General features: G+C 42.0%; 1 protein-coding gene across 12 annotated transcripts in view; it reads left to right on the top strand.

Moving 5' to 3' along the window:
• Positions 1-17,185, top strand: part of LOC144537414 (partitioning defective 3 homolog) — a 382,981-nt gene that overhangs the window by 353,811 nt on the left and 11,985 nt on the right. For 11 of the 12 annotated variants that reach the window (XM_078281137.1, XM_078281139.1, XM_078281130.1 and 8 more), the window contains one exon: positions 10,263-10,383. In XM_078281137.1, coding sequence (XP_078137263.1) covers positions 10,263-10,383 — 121 coding nt within the window. The remainder of the gene's footprint in view (positions 1-10,262; positions 10,384-17,185) is intronic. The other variant, XM_078281134.1, reaches the window with a different exon arrangement.

The raw sequence follows: 17,185 nt of genomic DNA, 5'->3' as shown, positions 1-17,185 counted from the left end.
AACTTTTCTCATGCAAATCCCTTGTTGATGCTCATGATTCATTTTTGTCATTATGTTTAATTATAGGAGACAACTTATTTTAAATGTTATGTGAACATTGATTAGTCTTTTTAACTATGATTCTCTCATTTTTGTCCTTTCATTCTTCCTTTTTGTTTCCCCATCTGTCAGTATCTGCCAACCTCTTGACCCTCTCATTGATTATTACATAACATTGATAACCTAAATTGAAATGATGCTGCCGGCCTCATCTTGTTCTTCCTTTGGCTCGTCTGTCTGCATGGCCATTACTAAAGGTCACGAACCCTGACCTCGTTCCTCTTCTGTCCTTCTGACTTTCAGAAGAGAGCTCCGAGATTTAATTTAGTAATGGAGTAGACAGGAGCGCAGCCAGTACAGGACGCCAGGGGATAGTGTGGGGTGGAAAGGGGCAACAGTTCACCTCCTGTGCTTTTATTCCCTTCCCTTCTCCCCTTTTCTGTATTCCCATCCATTCCCTAGCAGTACCACCAACTAGTCGCCCCAATACCCCCACCCCTTCCCCCCTCCTCACCACTTTAAGCTGGGAGCAGCTGTGCCGACAGTAAAAAACCCATTGGAATCCATCTTTTTAATTCTGCTTTATTACACCCACTATCAATATTGTTATTGTTTAAAGTGGCCCTGGCTCTAGCCAGGCTTTGACTGACGTGCATCCTACCGTGCCTCTCTTGTTAATTATGTATAGAGGAAGTAGCGGCGGCACAGGGGGTCGTGGAAGAGAAGACTTGGGGGCTGCTTGAGCATGGGATGACAAGGAGACCTACGGAGGGCTGGCATGAATTTTTTACCGCTTGCTCGTGGCTCGCCCACTGAGCGCCAGGCACTGACATTTGGAAAGGGAGCGATTGTCTGCATTCAGCACAGTGTGATGCCACGCTGCAGTAAATGAGATACTTTACAGGTGTAGGCCTTCCAGAATAAAACCTGGGGGCCCTACACCCTAATAAAAAACAGGATATCTGCTTGGCTTGTTAGTTGCTAAAAGGGGATTTTAAAAAGCGGATGAACATGTTACTAGAAATGCCACAGGAAAGAATTAAACCTACCAGTCCCTCTGAAAACTATGCACCAGATGTCAAATGATACATTTCTGAATGCATATGTAATATATGGCCACTGCACCAGCCAGGCCCATTTGAAATCTAATATTAGCCTTTCATTATACTGTAGGTAGCCAGTGAGAGTGTGTCACTCTGGCAACGTGTTAGAACAGCAAACGAGAAAGAGAGGGTCAGCTGCATGTGAATATCTGCATCTGGAGTGGATTCATCTGCTCGTTCACATGCTGATATATTTGCATATATTTGCATTAAAGGACCATACCATTGTTTTAATCTATCTAGTACATTTTTACACACTGTTAAACATGCTCCAAAGCATAGATTGCTTTTATGTGTTTTTCCCAACCCGCAGGAAAACACTGGTTTTCATTCATCACAGAATGGTATGAAGATCAACTTGCAGAGACCAGATGGTGAACTCTATGTACGTTGTAAACACATAGTAAACAGCGTACTTGTTTTCATTTCGGTCAAAGTTACAGTCCACTATTGTTACAAATGGGGATTGTTTTTAAAGGTTTTGCATATATATTTTGAAGTGGTGGTGAGAAGTCAACAGCTGCCTTTTAAGTGTTTCAATATCAGCATACAGAAATGTTTGCCTCCAGGCAGGAAAATGCAAAACACTGTGGTACCCTCTGTGTCACCGCAGTAAAAGCGACTAGGAGGCTAGGGCTACACATGTACAGCTGATGTAGTTTACAAGAATCCACTCAACATCAGTTGTTGAGTTGGGAAAACACAAACAACTTTATTCCACATGTGTCACAAGCAGGTTAAATCCACAGTATCTTCTTGCTGGATAATGTAAAACTAAAACAGGACAGGACTGGTATGAAAACCGTTTGACTCCATTAATTTCCTCAGTATAACAGCTTAACTGCAATAAATGTGCGAGTTTGCTCTCTTAAAGTAACAGTATGCAATTACTAAAAATTCATAAAATAGCCTGTTCTAGACAATAAACACTATTCTTAAAGTCAAGAGTTATAACATCTTTTTGGTAAACAAGAAAAGTACAAATTTTTACCTCATACACTACGGAAAATAGCCTGTGAATCATTCATAACTTGTAACTATCTAGAACTTGCAAAAAACTGACCATAGACAAACTCTCAGGTGATTACAGTATTTTGAAAACACAGCAAGACATTTTATTTTACATATTATGACATGAACAAGACAGTGAAGGGCAAGTTACCGCCACTTGAAATCTGAGAAGTTTTGAATGGCACACTGGATGAGGTTTGATGGTAGCCGACATCACCAACTCTTTCATGTGAGTTATGTGAATATTCCATCCCATTCTCTGGTTTATAGCGGGGGCTCACACCAAGACCCGTCTTTGAATTCCTCCCCTCCAGCCCGTCTGTTTTCCTGCTACTGTGCTGAGGCTGTGGTACGCTGTGCTTGAAAAACGTATGGCTCTCTAACAAGCTGCCTGTGGGCATACCAGCACATGAGAGCAGCTGAAGGATCAGGCAGTTTTAGAATGCAAAGTTAAAAAGTAAGTCAAGTGGGAAGGAGGGGTTTGGCAGGGGGGTGCAGGGTCACACAGCTGTGTGATGAGCTCAGTTGGACCTGGCCCGGCAGGTTGGAGATGTTTGTAGGACTGTTTCTGTGGGACTCTGACTGTGGCAGTACACCAAGATTGAGATTGAGGACAAGTAGCTTCCCCCCTTTCTTTTTTTTATTCTCCATAGTTCCAAAACATGTTGAATTAGTTCCTTTTGCAGTTTTATTCTACCCCTATTTTCCTTCCCCTTAATTCTACATCAATTTACTCAATTTCAGTTAGAAGATTGTCAAACTTCAGACGTGGCATCTAATTTACACAAAGCACTTGAGGCATCCGCACTTGGCTGCACAAACTCGTCTCAAGATCCAATCGGCTCCTTCTTGTCTAAGTGCTGTTGATCGTCTAGCCGCTGCTTCCGCCAGCCCTCTCTGGGTTTTGGAGTGTTACTTAAAAGAGAAACCTGCAAAGGTGACTTGTCGCAGCAGCACACCAGCCTCACTGGACATTTATTTGAGGTCACCTAATGCAAAAAACAGCAACCAATTTCATATTTCATGGCGCCAACCTATACTTAGACCAAATATTTTGGTGTCAAGGTCCATAAAAGAGTATACTGGAAGACATGGTCATATAGTATACCCCAGCTCACTTCTCCTCTGGCCTCTTAGTGTCCAGCTAGCTGATATCTCATACAAGCTGTCTTTAAGGCCTGATGGGCTCATAAAAGCTGAGCTAACCTGTTTAGATGGATACTTTAGCCTATGGCCTTCACACCTTATTTAAGACTTACACCTCACTCTTCTTACCCTGAAGAGGAATGTTGGCTCATCAGATGCCTCTGTTCAGCATAAACAGCGGTAACACTGCACAGTAGAGACAGTAGACATGAACATTTCATAGTTGAAGGGAATTGTTCACTCTGTTATGAGACTTGGGCTGTCACACATGTGTTTTCAAACTGTCTATATGCTTTTTGAAAATAAAAGATTTACTGTTTGAGAGTTCTGGAGCATGATCCAGCAAATTTTGTGTGTGCTTGCAAGTTCACGTGATTAGCTTTGATCATTAGCATGCAGTGCAGCTTTGTCTCATTACGAAGTGGCACTGCTCTGAACTTACTTTGACGTGTAGGCATGCCTGTTTGAGTGTGTGTTTGTGCATTATGCAGTCCCAACCATACTCCAAGTCTCACTCTCTCTTTCTCTCAGAGTGAGCGAGTGCTTCTTAATCAATGCATTGGGATTACAGGCCTTAACTTCAAAGTTCATCTCTTTCTTCATGGAGGACGCAGCTGTCAGTCAGATGCTGCCTGGTTCCATTCTTCCCAGAAAATAACTTACAGAAAAGTTGCCAGCAATTTAGGTGAAGAAAGTTTTCAGAGAGTCTATCAACTATATACAATTGGAGTTGTGCCCATGAAATAGTGCACAACATGCTGTCTTAATGTTGTGCTTTCTCCCTTTTTTATCATGTTATTTGCTGTATAAAACCGCTCTCAAAGAAGCATTGTATTATTTGTTATAACTCAGTAGATAAGGACTGAAAAGGGGTCAGTTAAAAGGACGCTGCTGTTGGATATAAACCAGTTTTGATGCAACTCATGAGAGTTAGCTAAAATAATCTTGTGGAGTATCTTTTTAGAATTTATGTAAACATTCAATCTTAGCAGTGCTTGTGCCTCTCCATGAAACATTGACTGTACTGTACAGTATACATTGATATCCATATTTACACTAAAATCAAGTCCTGTCTGTCCTTAGCTCTGAGTTAGAGCAGCTACACAGGATCAGTTGAATAACTGATCCATTTTCCGGACTGCAACTTAGCATCCATATTTTTTTTAAACTTGTATTCACTATAATGTTTTGGATATCCAGGTGTACATGCCACAGCATTGCCTCAAGCCATTCCTCTGGCCTCTTTCTATTTTAGCATTAAAGCCACACAGCCACTGACCAGATACAGCATTGGACGGATTTAAAAACAACCAAAATCACTTTTAGTTCCTCTTTTGTAGAAAAGGTAACACCTGTTTCCTTCTAACCATGAGCAATACATCCACACGGCGCAACATGCAGAAACAAAAGCACTTTGATCAGTTCCGGTGCATTTTTATTGGAATTGAAGCCATAAAATGTGTCAGTGAAAAGGCTGGGCAGAAGGCATCGACGGTGTCTCCCTCAAATGTAGACAGCTGCAAGGCCAATTCCTCACTTGCACCTGCATTTTGGCAATGTCTCAAACAGAAGAATGAAATAGAGAGAAAGAAAGAAGCGTTTGAAATGTAATGACTTGTAGAGAAGAGTGGTTGGAGCACATGTCCTTGGGGTTATAAAACAAATTGGGGTGAAGTTGGGGCAGAGGGGGTGGCAGGCTGCATGTGTGCTGAGGCAAATATGAATTACTGAGGGGTATAGCTTTCTAAAGCAACAAAGAGATAGCTGAGGAAGTACTTATTTTCTTCATTTTCTGGAAAACTGCTACCCTTGTTGAGGGTCCTTTGTGGTTCCCTGCAGGGCAGAGCTGTTTTTTCATTTCTCACACTAGGGAAGCAAGAGATGAACGGTACACCAGGGGCCAGCCATGCTGAACAGCCTGTTGGAGCTCTACAGGCGTTGCTTCCTTCCCTTGCTAATCAGAGCTCCACACTCCCCAGTCACGCCACCACCATGGCCTAGGCAAGCATCCCGGACGATGGCCTCTTAGGACCCCCAAGGAGCCCATATGGGCTGCTTTGGAGTTTGAAAGGAACCATGGATACACATTCACACCCAGCTCAACAACAGCAACAGCACTCATCTAGAAGCTGGCAAGGCGCCACTGTCAGTGCATCAGTGAAAGGAGCACATGGGTGAAGTCAGAGCCTGACAAATCCAGGGTATTATCAGGCCTTTGTCCAACCTGCAGCTGTCACTTACTAGACTAGTGGGAGAGGATGAGGGGACAGAAGGGAATTCATGACCTATTCCCGTAACCACAGAGGAGTATTGAGGCATTCAGAGATAAAACATATGGTAAGAATAAGAAAGAAATAAATGAGAGAGATGGGGCAAGAGAAAAACTAGGAGATATTTTAACGAAGATGGAATAAGAGACTAAAGATAAGGGGAAAAGAAATGCCGGGAGATGGCTATATGCTTCAAATGCTTTTGTTTGATTGTAAGAATCATGGCAGATTGGCCGATATATGCTGATTTCCTCTGGAGACTAAAAAAAAAGTTTTATCTTTGGCACTTCTCCCATTCGAAAATGACCAGCGTTAATGCAGATTTAATCTTTTTCTATCATCGCGGTAGGTCCCAAAGGCTGTCCATCTCCCCGAAAATGCCTCATCTTTCTGTCTTTGAAATAAATGAAAGTCCACGGGGCGATGGAATAAAGATGAGCTAAGCCTTTGACTTGATGCAAGATTGCCAAAGGGCCCAAACTTAAGAAGCCTGCACCATCATCTGCTGTGTGAAGATACTGCGGCCAGAGCAAGAAACCAGATAATCTGATAGAATTTCAATCAGCAGTGATCAGATAAGAAATGACAGACTGTCTGATTTTAAAGTCACACTGAAGCCCCAACAGTTCAGCCCTTTTCACTTTACTTGGAAATGACAACTCTCAGAACTTCTGTCAAACTTCTGTTGACATTTTACCCCCTGGATTATAACACTCTCTCTGTCTCATTCGGATTGGCTGGGACTGGCCCCTGACCTTAGGTATGCTCATATGACTAATGTTGCACTCTCAGTGATTGGATTACTCCTTTATTGGCCAGTGGCAGTGTTTATAGGGCATGCTGAGACTCAGCGCAGCTTTGATCCACCAACAGAAGCAAATAGAATGAACTTTGAAGGGACTATGCCATAGTTTGGATCCTTGGCCTAAGCCTTGTGGTGTGTGAGACATCTGCCAAATCCTCCTGGATCAAAGGATGACTATTACACAGACAGGCATCCACATACCCCCAACTGCAGCTTTAGAGGGCTCATGACCCCTGTCAACGGGTCAGGTTGAAAAACACAGGTGGGATAGGGGTCACACGCATGCACACCATTGGTTCTTTAAACATAAGTACTAACAAAATGTGTTCCTTTATAAGTTGTGACACCGTAAGTGTTAAGCATAAAAAGTGTGATATACTCACTAAGCTTTATTCACCACAAGTTCAAAAAGCTCAAGGCTTTTTTCTTGTTGTTCCTTGGCATTATCCTACTTCAACTAGTTTTTATAATCCTTCCTTAATAAGGGAGAGAATGAGTTGGAGCAACAGCAGGAGGAGGAGATCAGTAGAAGGTCTGCTATTGTTCAGATAGACCTGAATACTTGTTGTTTGACCTGACACGGCATGTCTGTGAATTCACAAGTTCACCTCTCCCAATAAGCCTTCAGAATAAGCTTTCAGCCAAGCTATAAATACAGCAGCGGTGTGACTTTACAGAATACAAGTGTCTGTAAAGTGAGGAGAAGAGAGACAGGGAGAGGCAGAGTGTGTGTCAGCTTCTTTGTGTCTCTTTCTACATCTGTCATTCTGTGTTGCAGGGGTATGTTTGCTTGCATTTGGGAGCAACATGACCAACCTGAGAGGCCAAATGCTGACATTACAGACTGCGAACACATAAAGATACTGGCTGTGAATAGGTTGTGGCATATGGATACTTTATCTGCATGTTTTTTTAATTACTTTACGGGCGGTATCCCATTTTCTGTTGACTCACATTTTAACAGAGGGCTTTCGGGGCGAAAAAACAGCACTGGGGCTAAGCCCTGCAACCTCATACGATCATGATGCAGACAGCCTGCCTGTAAATGAGTACACGTACACAACCTGTGACCTTTTCCCTTATGCACAAACACATGGCTTATGGCAAACTGATGAGCAGCCGTCATTCATATTCCCTTACCCCTTTCTTTTGCTTGATAGGGATACACATTCATCCAAATTGCTGAGGTGGTTTGCTGACGTAAATTACCACCAGTCTTTCCCCCCAATCTTTTCTTGCAGCTCTTGTTTTTCAGGCCCATTACAGACAATGTATTCACAGGGGAATTTATAAGCGGTGACACCTGATGCATCTGCAATGATCATGCTGACTAATTAAACGTTGAGGGGCCCAAACGTTGGGGAGCTCACAGGGAAGGCGGCCGAATCCATCTTCTTTATGTATGGAGACAGGCCTGCTACTGGCTGTCACAGTGATAGTGGTGCCTCTTTGTGCTTGATTCCTGCTCTTCCCCAGTGCTTAGCTTTCCAGCTCTGTTTTCTTACCATATGAATATATTTACACTGGAGAATTCCATGGAGTGTTTTTCAAGAATTCCATCAACTTGGTAACCCAATGGTGGGTGGAGGACCAAGAGGAGAAGCCACTGAAGATAATCTAGATATTGCACAGGCCTCCTTTGAACTGCCATGAACCCCCTCCCTCCCTCCAACCCCTGCTCCCAGTCCCTACGCGATGCAAATTTCCATTTGAAAAACATATTGAAGTGCCTTGCTGCTGGTTCTTTAATTTGCCGGAGATCTTGTCTTCGTTGATCTCCCATTCCACTCCCCAGAACTTCATACATCACACACTGGAGCTGAAATTTGGATATATATGGGCCAACCCTCTTTCTTAGATTGATGCTTTTGTGGGTGAGAGAAGGGCAATATGTCCTATTGTGTAGGAAGTAGATATGGACTCAAGCAGTCTTGTTTATAGCCTGGGTTGTGGCCCCTTTTCTGGATCCCCAGCTGGCTCCCACTGCCCCCTCTGGTTTTCCTAGCCCAGTGGTGCATGTTTGAGATGCTGATGCTAGCACTGACCCTCCCTGGAGGGTCAAAGAGAAAAATTTACGAGGCTGTTTGTTTGGATTCAGCCTGGTCTTCTCTTTGCCCAACCTCAGGTATTAAACTAATTGCTTGCATTGGACTTCCCAGATCTATGGTTGGTCTTTTCCCACCCGTTACAGTCTCGTCAAACCTCTCTCTCAAGCAGTGAAGAAGACATACACTGTATTGCGTACACTGTATTATTATTTTTCTTATGCTTCTCAATTCCGTGCTGTGTGAGTGTATATACAGTGTAAGGCGCACACACTTTCTTAGAACATGTCTTTGGGGAAATCTGAAAACCTGCATGTTGAGTGGGGTTTTGAAAATAAACTCAATGTGCATATGGAGCACGTAGCATTGGCAGTCATACAGAAACAGCTGATAATGGTTTCACATAACTCTTGTGTGCTACCTTTGTAGTTAAAAGTTATAAAAAACATGTATGATAAAAGAGCAAAAGTAGGCCAAATCCCATTCTTTATTAGCTCTGTTGTTTTATACTACAATTAAGACTTTTATTTTCTTTAACATTGCTTATGCTATTTAAGCAACGTCTTGTCAATATTTAGGGAACATTGATTTTGTAATGAACAGTATTGGAACCATCACCATCACCATCACCCCCCCAACCTCGAAGCGTATGCCACCTCACACCTCAATGAGCCAACTAATTGCCCACATCCACATAAAAAGCTTAATGTATGCTTCCTGCTCCTCTCACTTACATAAAGCTATAAAAATCAAATGGACTATAACTAATACAATTGATTTTGATCAGGCGGTACGAATAACATGATATTGTGTCTCGCCAAGTGCTACTCAGGGGCATGCACCGAGATCCGTTTGTCCTTTATGAGCTGCTATTTGTTGTGCTTTTAATAATGCTTGATTGGCAGCATGTCCTAGTGCCCATTATCATCAGAAGGATGTGCTCATTCTAATCTGTAATTATCACCATAATTGCGCCCAGAATCCTCTGGGCCCAAATAAGCAATCACTTCCACCGCTGGCGTGCCACCTGTAAAAGGTCCTCAGGAGGACACAGAAGGACAGGGTAACAGGTCCTGGCAGACTTCGTTTCTTTCCTTTTTCTCACATGCTCTTGATTAACCTTTCTCTTTTTCACTCAGCACCATCCGCGAGAACACCCCTCCTACCTTTATCTCCCTTTCCTTCACTCACCCTATCCATCGCCTCCCAGCACAAATTCCTAACCTTTGGGCACTTTCATCCTTGTGGTATGCATAACTACAAGCCTATTATCAAGCCGGTTGTCTCACCATAATTATGCATTTTGTCATTTGCTGCCTCTGTAGCTGGTGATAAAAGGAGAGCCTGATTAAGCTGAGGGAAGGCTATTGATTCCTATTGACAGGCCCCTCAAAGCCCTTTAATGAAGGGGATGTAAATGAGGGTTTTCCACAGTGTTTAATGACTGCGCACCATAAAAGGCCAACATTCTTCTGCAGTCTAAAAGGGACATGCATCACTCACAATGGTACACGAGGGACACTTTCAGTTATAGGGATGTTCAGGAGAAGAAGAAAAAAAGAACATTGAGATGTCAGACAGGGATGCAAAAGGGAATCATAACTGTCAGATCAAGGTATCCTCAACACAATTTAGAGAGGTGTTAGGGTGGGTAAGTGAATTATTCAGATATGAAAAAGCATCAATTACAACAGAGTAATGTGGCAGGTGTTATTTATGAGTGAGGGCTATCTGAAAAAGTACCTCCAGATAACTGCTAAAAGAAAAAGATCTATGAAAAGAAATGGAGTCCCAATATTTTACATCCTCTCTCTCTCTCTCTCTCTCTCTCTCTCTCTCTCAGCAGTCAGATGGCTCCCAGTAACCACGACCGGATACAAAGGCTGAGGAACGAGTTCCAGCAGGCCAGGCATGAGGATGACATCGATGACCGTAGGCACACCTACAGCTTCAACCAGTCGTGGGTGAGTGTTCGATAGGCGCCGTGCTCTATCAGAGTGGCGCTGAGCTGCACAGACCCAGATACCCGTACTCATGCACCACTGGACTCAGATTATCTCCAAAGCCACCAACTGCTTAATGGATTTCTTACACTCAAATAGTTTTATTCCTGAATCGTATTTATTTGAGTATCTACTTGTGACATGACCTTACTTTGATCAGAGTTGTGCACTACTCTGTAACACAGCATAATAATTACATTGGGTTTTTAGCAACACACACAAACGAATCAAGATTTTAGTATTTCATTGTTGCTATAAATGAAAAATACATTTAGTTTTTGGTATTCTCTTGATAGTTATAGCTATTACCCAGTTCATTTCATCACATATACAGTATATACAAATATTAAAGTATACATTTTATTCTTTTAAACTGATGTTAGTGATGCAAGGTGAAAAAAACAACCCTGAGCATAAATGTGAATTTTTTTTCTGCGATCATTCCTAGGAAAAGACATTTTGTTATATATATATATAGCTGCAGACTGCAATTAGGTAGAGTCATAAATGCCTGCATCCAGGAATTAACAATTATAACAATCTTACTTGTGAAATGAATGATAATTGATGTAACACACTATGAAGCCCTGGCACAACATTAACTTCCAATGGTTCCATGAAGTGCCTCAATCGTCTGACACTGTCATCCTTTTGGACCGTCAGTGTTGTACGACTGCCAAACTATCTGACTCATGTCGCTAAAACTTTCAGCTTCAGTCCCAATTTCAGTGCCATATTTCTTTGACTAATTTCTAAGTCCCAGGTCCAACCTTTGACCCGAAACTAATTGCTAATTACTCACATCTGACTGTGCCTTTTCTGTCTTGGAAATATGACACACTTATGGCAGGAAGGAGGAGCGGAATAAGGGGTACATTCGATGGCAAGTGACTATTCAGGACTTTAAGGCAAAGTAAGGGGAGAGAAATTGAAGACAGACAGGCACACTGTTCATTTCCATTACACTTGATTAAAGGGATTTTTCAATTAAGAGTTTTTAAATTAGAATTTGAGAGTTGTTTTAAGCCGTTCCCCTCTTCCATGATTGATCTGTACCAACAATGGGATTTACTCCTCATAATTGGAAAAATGTAATCAAGTTAATTTCTTTGTTAATTCATTCAGACCGGATCTCATTTCTTCCTGCTGTGCAAACGCCTAGACTTTAAGTAACGAAACACTTTCATCTTTCCACATGATCTTAACAAGCGGTGTTACTACTTAACTCAAACTTCTTACTTTAGGAGTGATACAACTCATTGGTTGACACTTTGTTTAAGGTCATACATCCTCTTATTTTTTTTAACTATGACCAAACAATAATCACCCAAACCCATATAATCAAGCAGGAAGAAGTTAGAGGTCAAATATTTCTGCAGTTTAATGGCTTGAGACAGGCAAAGCTTATTTTGTCCTGTGACTTTCCTGACCTGGTTCTAGAGGAAAGACGGCTAATTGTTACACCAAGCAGAGCTATTTTCTAAATTATGGGTCAGAAGTTCAGACCTTGAAAGTTAAAATATTTGGCATCCAATTATTCAGTCAGTTTGTCAATGAAATTGGTTTGGAGTGGAGGTCTGACGTGGTAGGGATCCTTTGCTGTTCTTCCCATTGTCTGAATGAGTTTGGGTTAGATGTAACAGCACACTTCACTCCATGTTTTTATACAGAGGAAGGCAAACTTCATTTGCTATGGATTTCCTTTAGTGTTAGTCCTACTGATGGTTGAAAATCACTGAAAGCGGACATCTCTCGCCACTGTTTTCTTAATCTCTCTCTCTTTCCATTCTCGTTCACAAAGTGAGATGTTAACTGTTTGTTCAGCACTAAGCAGTCTCCATCTGTCTCTCTGAGCGTCTGAGCTCCTAATTGCCTGCGATTGTTGACATTGTTGAGCATACCCCCACTACTCAACTGGTAATAAGATATAGGGCCAGCCCCGGTGTATTGAAGTCTATTTTATTAGTCCTCTTTCATGTTATTTTAGTCCTGCGAACAAGGATTCACAATAGCAGTCAGAGCTTGTTAGAAAAGATGCAGGCGTGCCCATGCTATGTGTTGACACCGATTAGAGGAACTTGAGGGAAATCCTGTCTTAGTGTCATTCAAAAGAAGGATGGATATGGCTCTATTCAAGGCAAATGGGGCAACATTTTGATATAAAACCAGGGGAAACTGTGGAAAGAATGGCAAGGAAGAAAGGTTAAAAATATGAGGTGACACATTTGGCCATTGGATTTGTTGGTGAAAAGAAGAAAAATAAAGAAAAAAGCCTCCAGAAATGTACAGCCAGTGTTAGACATACACCAGAGAAATACATTTTTGTTCTTCACTTGCAGTTTCTATTTTAACTGCATATTTATTTAAACTAATTATGAAACTGAAAACTATGTAGGCTATAATTTGAACTTGTTGCATTCAACTATGGGTTTTGTAAGTGTAGGTGGAGCCATTACTGACAACAGCATTTTTTAAAAGAATTTGACCCACTCTGAAAAACACAACCTGTGTTCTGTTCTGACCTATCAAGCATTTTGTTTTTTACAGAAATTGATATCTCTTTGTTTTTTTTACAATGGATTTGGTTTTGAGTCATTGCTGAATTTTGTCCGCAGTGATGAAAGTTAAACATCTGTGACCTCCACTCAAAACATTCAGTGAACGTAACCATGAAAAAGCAAGATGCTCGAGAAGGCAGTCAAATGTATACCACTTCAAAGTCTGCAAAACTGCACTTTGATGCACGTTGTCCCTGATTACACAAGCTGACATAGGACTGTAATGGCTTCCACACAGATCTACAAGGCAGGACAGGAGCAGCTGCTGACATCTCAAGGCATGGCTCGGTTGAAATATTTATAAATGTATAGCAGCACCAGCTCAAATTTGCTGTTCAGAAAACAATCTCACATTCGGTCACATTGATCTTCATCAGCAGATGGTGGCTGCCCAGTTGCCATGGAAATGGAAATGATCGAAAGCTACATGACAGCTACGTATAGGTGAGACTGTTTTGTCAAGAGCTGTTTTCAGGCTTCAAGAATTAACTTTGAAATTCAACTAAAGCTGATACGGACTGTACAGATTAAGCCAGATTTTAGAGCCATTTTGGTCGCCACCGACTTATATTAGAATAGGGCAAAATGTCTGCCGAATAAATTGTGATTTGATGTGCAGAGGGGTCTCGACGCCTGGTTAATTAATGAAACCACAACCTGGCTCTTAGACAATCTGTTGGATTTCAGGCATGTCAGACATTTTGGTCGGCCGTAGATTTACCAGTTAAATGGTCCAATCCATTATAAACTGTAGTGTTTTACATGGTATGGCTAAAACTGTAGTCTTATAACTGCTGTGAAATAAAACTTGACAGTCAGACCACAGTGTCTCCATCTTGCTGACACCTCGGGCTCAATATTTTTCTTGTTTTCTTCTTTCTTTCCGTTCACAGTAAAATTGGACAAATTAACCCTGCCGATCTCTCTTTATGCCAACATTTGTTACGACGCAGTCTTGTTTGAATAAACTTTATGTGTCACTGGATAAAACCAACTGTGGGTTCTGTGCTTACGTTCAGAGTGTCGTTGCTGGTCAATTGATCCATACAGTGTGAGCATAAAAGTCACAGGTTCTGGCTGTACAGAAAGGCCTATGAAAATATATAGTGTGAGTTAACATAACACACAAAATGAATAACATACAAGGGCACTCAAAGAGCGCAGACCTCCGCCAAGGCCAAAAGCCCTATCTCACATTAATGGAAGTGAAAAATAATGTGTGTATCCGCTCCGTGATACGGATCTGCTCCAAATTGTAATACGTTTTTTCTTAGCCCATACCACACCCCACCACTAAAGTTCATGTACAACAGTACATACAAACAGACAAACAACTCAAACCTAAAACACTACCTCCTTGGTGGAGCTAAAAACGTCTGCCCAGCTTAAAGTCATATTTTTTTATTAATACAGTTATTGGTCGCTCCATAGTTCCCACTATACTCTTCTACTGATTCCAAACAAACTGCTGTTACATATAAGCTTAAAATGTTTCACTTTTGGGGGGGTACAAGAAAATGATCATGAAAATCAATGTTGGAAGTAACGTTACAGTAATGTATTCTGTTTTGCTGTATCGCACTGTTGTGACGAAAAGAGAGCTGAGCCAGAAGGCAAAGCTCTCAATCTACCGGTCAGTTTTTGTTCCTACCCTCACCTATAGCCATGAAGGCTGGGTCATGACCGAAAGAACAAGATCCAGGGTACAAGCGGCTGAAATGGGTTTCCTCAGGAGGGTAGCTGGCGTCTCCCTTAGAGATAGGGTGAGAAGCTCAGTTATCCGTGAGGAGCTCGGAGTAGAGCCGCTGCTCCTTTGCGTCGAAAGGAGCCAGTTGAGGTGGTTCGGGCATCTGGTAAGGATGCCCCCTGGGCGCCTCCCTAGGGAGGTGTTCCAGGCACGTCCAGCTGGGAGGAGGCCTCGGGGGAGACCCAGGACTAGGTGGAGGGATTATATCTCTAACCTGGCCTGGGAACGCCTCGGGATCCCCCAGTCGGAGCTGGTTAATGTGGCCCGGGAAAGGGAAGTTTGGGGTCCCCTGCTGGAGCTGCTACCCCCGCGACCCGACCCCGGATAAGCGAATGAAGATGGATGGATGGATGGATGTAACGCAGTAATATAACGCATTTCCAATAACATTTTGGTAATATTATACCCACTGCAATCTCAGTAATGCGAGTTACAACGCATTTTAACCCGACATTTAGTTGTGTTTTGTCTTCTTAAGAATTCACCAACACAGTGAAACATTTCAGCACAGAAAGAAAAGTCTGAGTGTTATTTCGTGTTGCTGGACTCGATGGTTGAGATGACTCCAGAGACTGATTCTACATTTGTGAGATGGACATACTCCCTTTTTAGGAGTAAGTACACTGCGTTGAAGCGAGCTGCTGCTCTGTCACTGTTCCCGTGGTCAGAGCCAGAACCAGAGACGGTACGGACAACATCTGTGTCCCAACAGGTGACGGTACTTCAGCACCATTACATTTAATCAGCGGTGGAAAGTAACTATACCATACTTCAATACAATTGAATGGTACTTTTAATTGAGTATTTCCATTTTCTCCTACTTTATACTTCTACTTCACTACAATTCAGAGTCAGGTATTGTACGTTTTACTTCACTATTTATTTGATATATTTAGTTACTTTGCTGATTCAGATTAATAATACAGTATATTATAAATAAATTATGATGTAGGCCTATAAAAGTGGATAAAGATAAGACTTTGTTGATCCCGTGGTGAAATTCACAAGCTAACCTACCTGCCAAGTCGTACTTCCGCGATTATTTTAGTGAAAGTAACTCAAAAGTAACGTAAAAGTAGTGTAAAGCATTACAATTGAGAGACAGTAATATTGTAATGTAACTAATTACTCTCAAGTGACAGTAACTGGTAATCTATAATGTATTACATTTTGGAAATAACTTGCCCAACACTGATGATAATGAGGACCAGGTACAGAGGAGCCATATGAAGCAGCTTGAGGTGTGAGGCTCCCTCCCTTTGAGTTTGACCCCTGGCTTGTCTCTGGGGTGTTGGATACTGAGCTCAGCTATGTCTGCTGTGTGCGCCTGTAATGACAATGCTGAGGTCAGTCCTCCAACCCCCGGCTTCTCCTTAATAGAATAATGACCAGGACACGAGAAGCCCTGTCTATCATGTAGCCCCCAAGCCGGCACACACAATTAGAGCTGGCATGTTTTCTCTCCGTCCTTCCCTGATGCTCTGTGAGAGGGGATTTCCAGATGTTCATCATAAAGAGCTATGCACTTTCCAAAGAGTTGCCTTTTTCTCTATCGCTCTGTCTGCGGCAATAAAATCAATTTGTGCTGTTGGGTTGGAACGCCAATGAGCATGACCACACAGAGGAGCGTGAGCGCCATGCTGGTACCTTTGATCAAACACACCAACAGCAGCCTGGATAGCCCTTATTTATGTGAATTCTTTTCGTTTTTATTATCGCTGCATCTACTACTGCTACCAGGATTTATGTGTCTACAAGCATTTGTTTTGTTTATGCAATCTTGGGTTACTCTGAATATGGGGCTTTCATGTTTCTGTGTGTTTGATTGTGTACAGCTAACCCTTTCCTGTGATCATGTGACGAATAAGCCACTTTTAGCCACAGTCACTTGACTTCCCAGGAGCTAAGGGTTAGAGAACATAGCTCTGTGCCATGGCAGTGTGTGAGCCTTTGGCTGTAACCAGTCTGTAATCAGTCACACAATACATGGAGTGTGTTGTGTGATGCTGCCAAGCAGAGCTGTATGTAAGATTTTTAACAAAGTAATTTTGTCTATAATTGCACGTACTTTCAAGTGAATGATTGAAACAAGAATACTCATTCTCACACATATTGTTGCATAGTAATCATCTTTGTTTAAAGGCAAGCCAGTTGACTCTGCTAGCTATTTTTCACAGTTTGACAGACCTCAAAAGACCACAGAAGAGGACCATAGCATACTGTAAAAAACACCAAGGAAATCATTTAGCCACTCTTGATTGGATCTGTGAGACTTATTTATAGTGCTGAGAGGATTCTCTTTCTGTAAGATGCATCTTGGACACGTAGACTCATTCATGTCATTGGCCTCTTGCTACTATCTCAATCACCAAAAATAACATGATTGTATTTTTGAACCACAGCTGGTTATGTCGATTATCATGATTTTGATCGAGCTTTTGTCGAGCGTTTTCCCAGT

The sequence above is a fragment of the Sander vitreus genome, chromosome 22 (assembly GCF_031162955.1).
Source record: "Sander vitreus isolate 19-12246 chromosome 22, sanVit1, whole genome shotgun sequence".
Taxonomy (NCBI): domain Eukaryota; kingdom Metazoa; phylum Chordata; class Actinopteri; order Perciformes; family Percidae; genus Sander; species Sander vitreus.
Note: the sequence above shows the minus strand (reverse complement) of the source record. Positions and strands in the feature narration are given on the sequence as shown.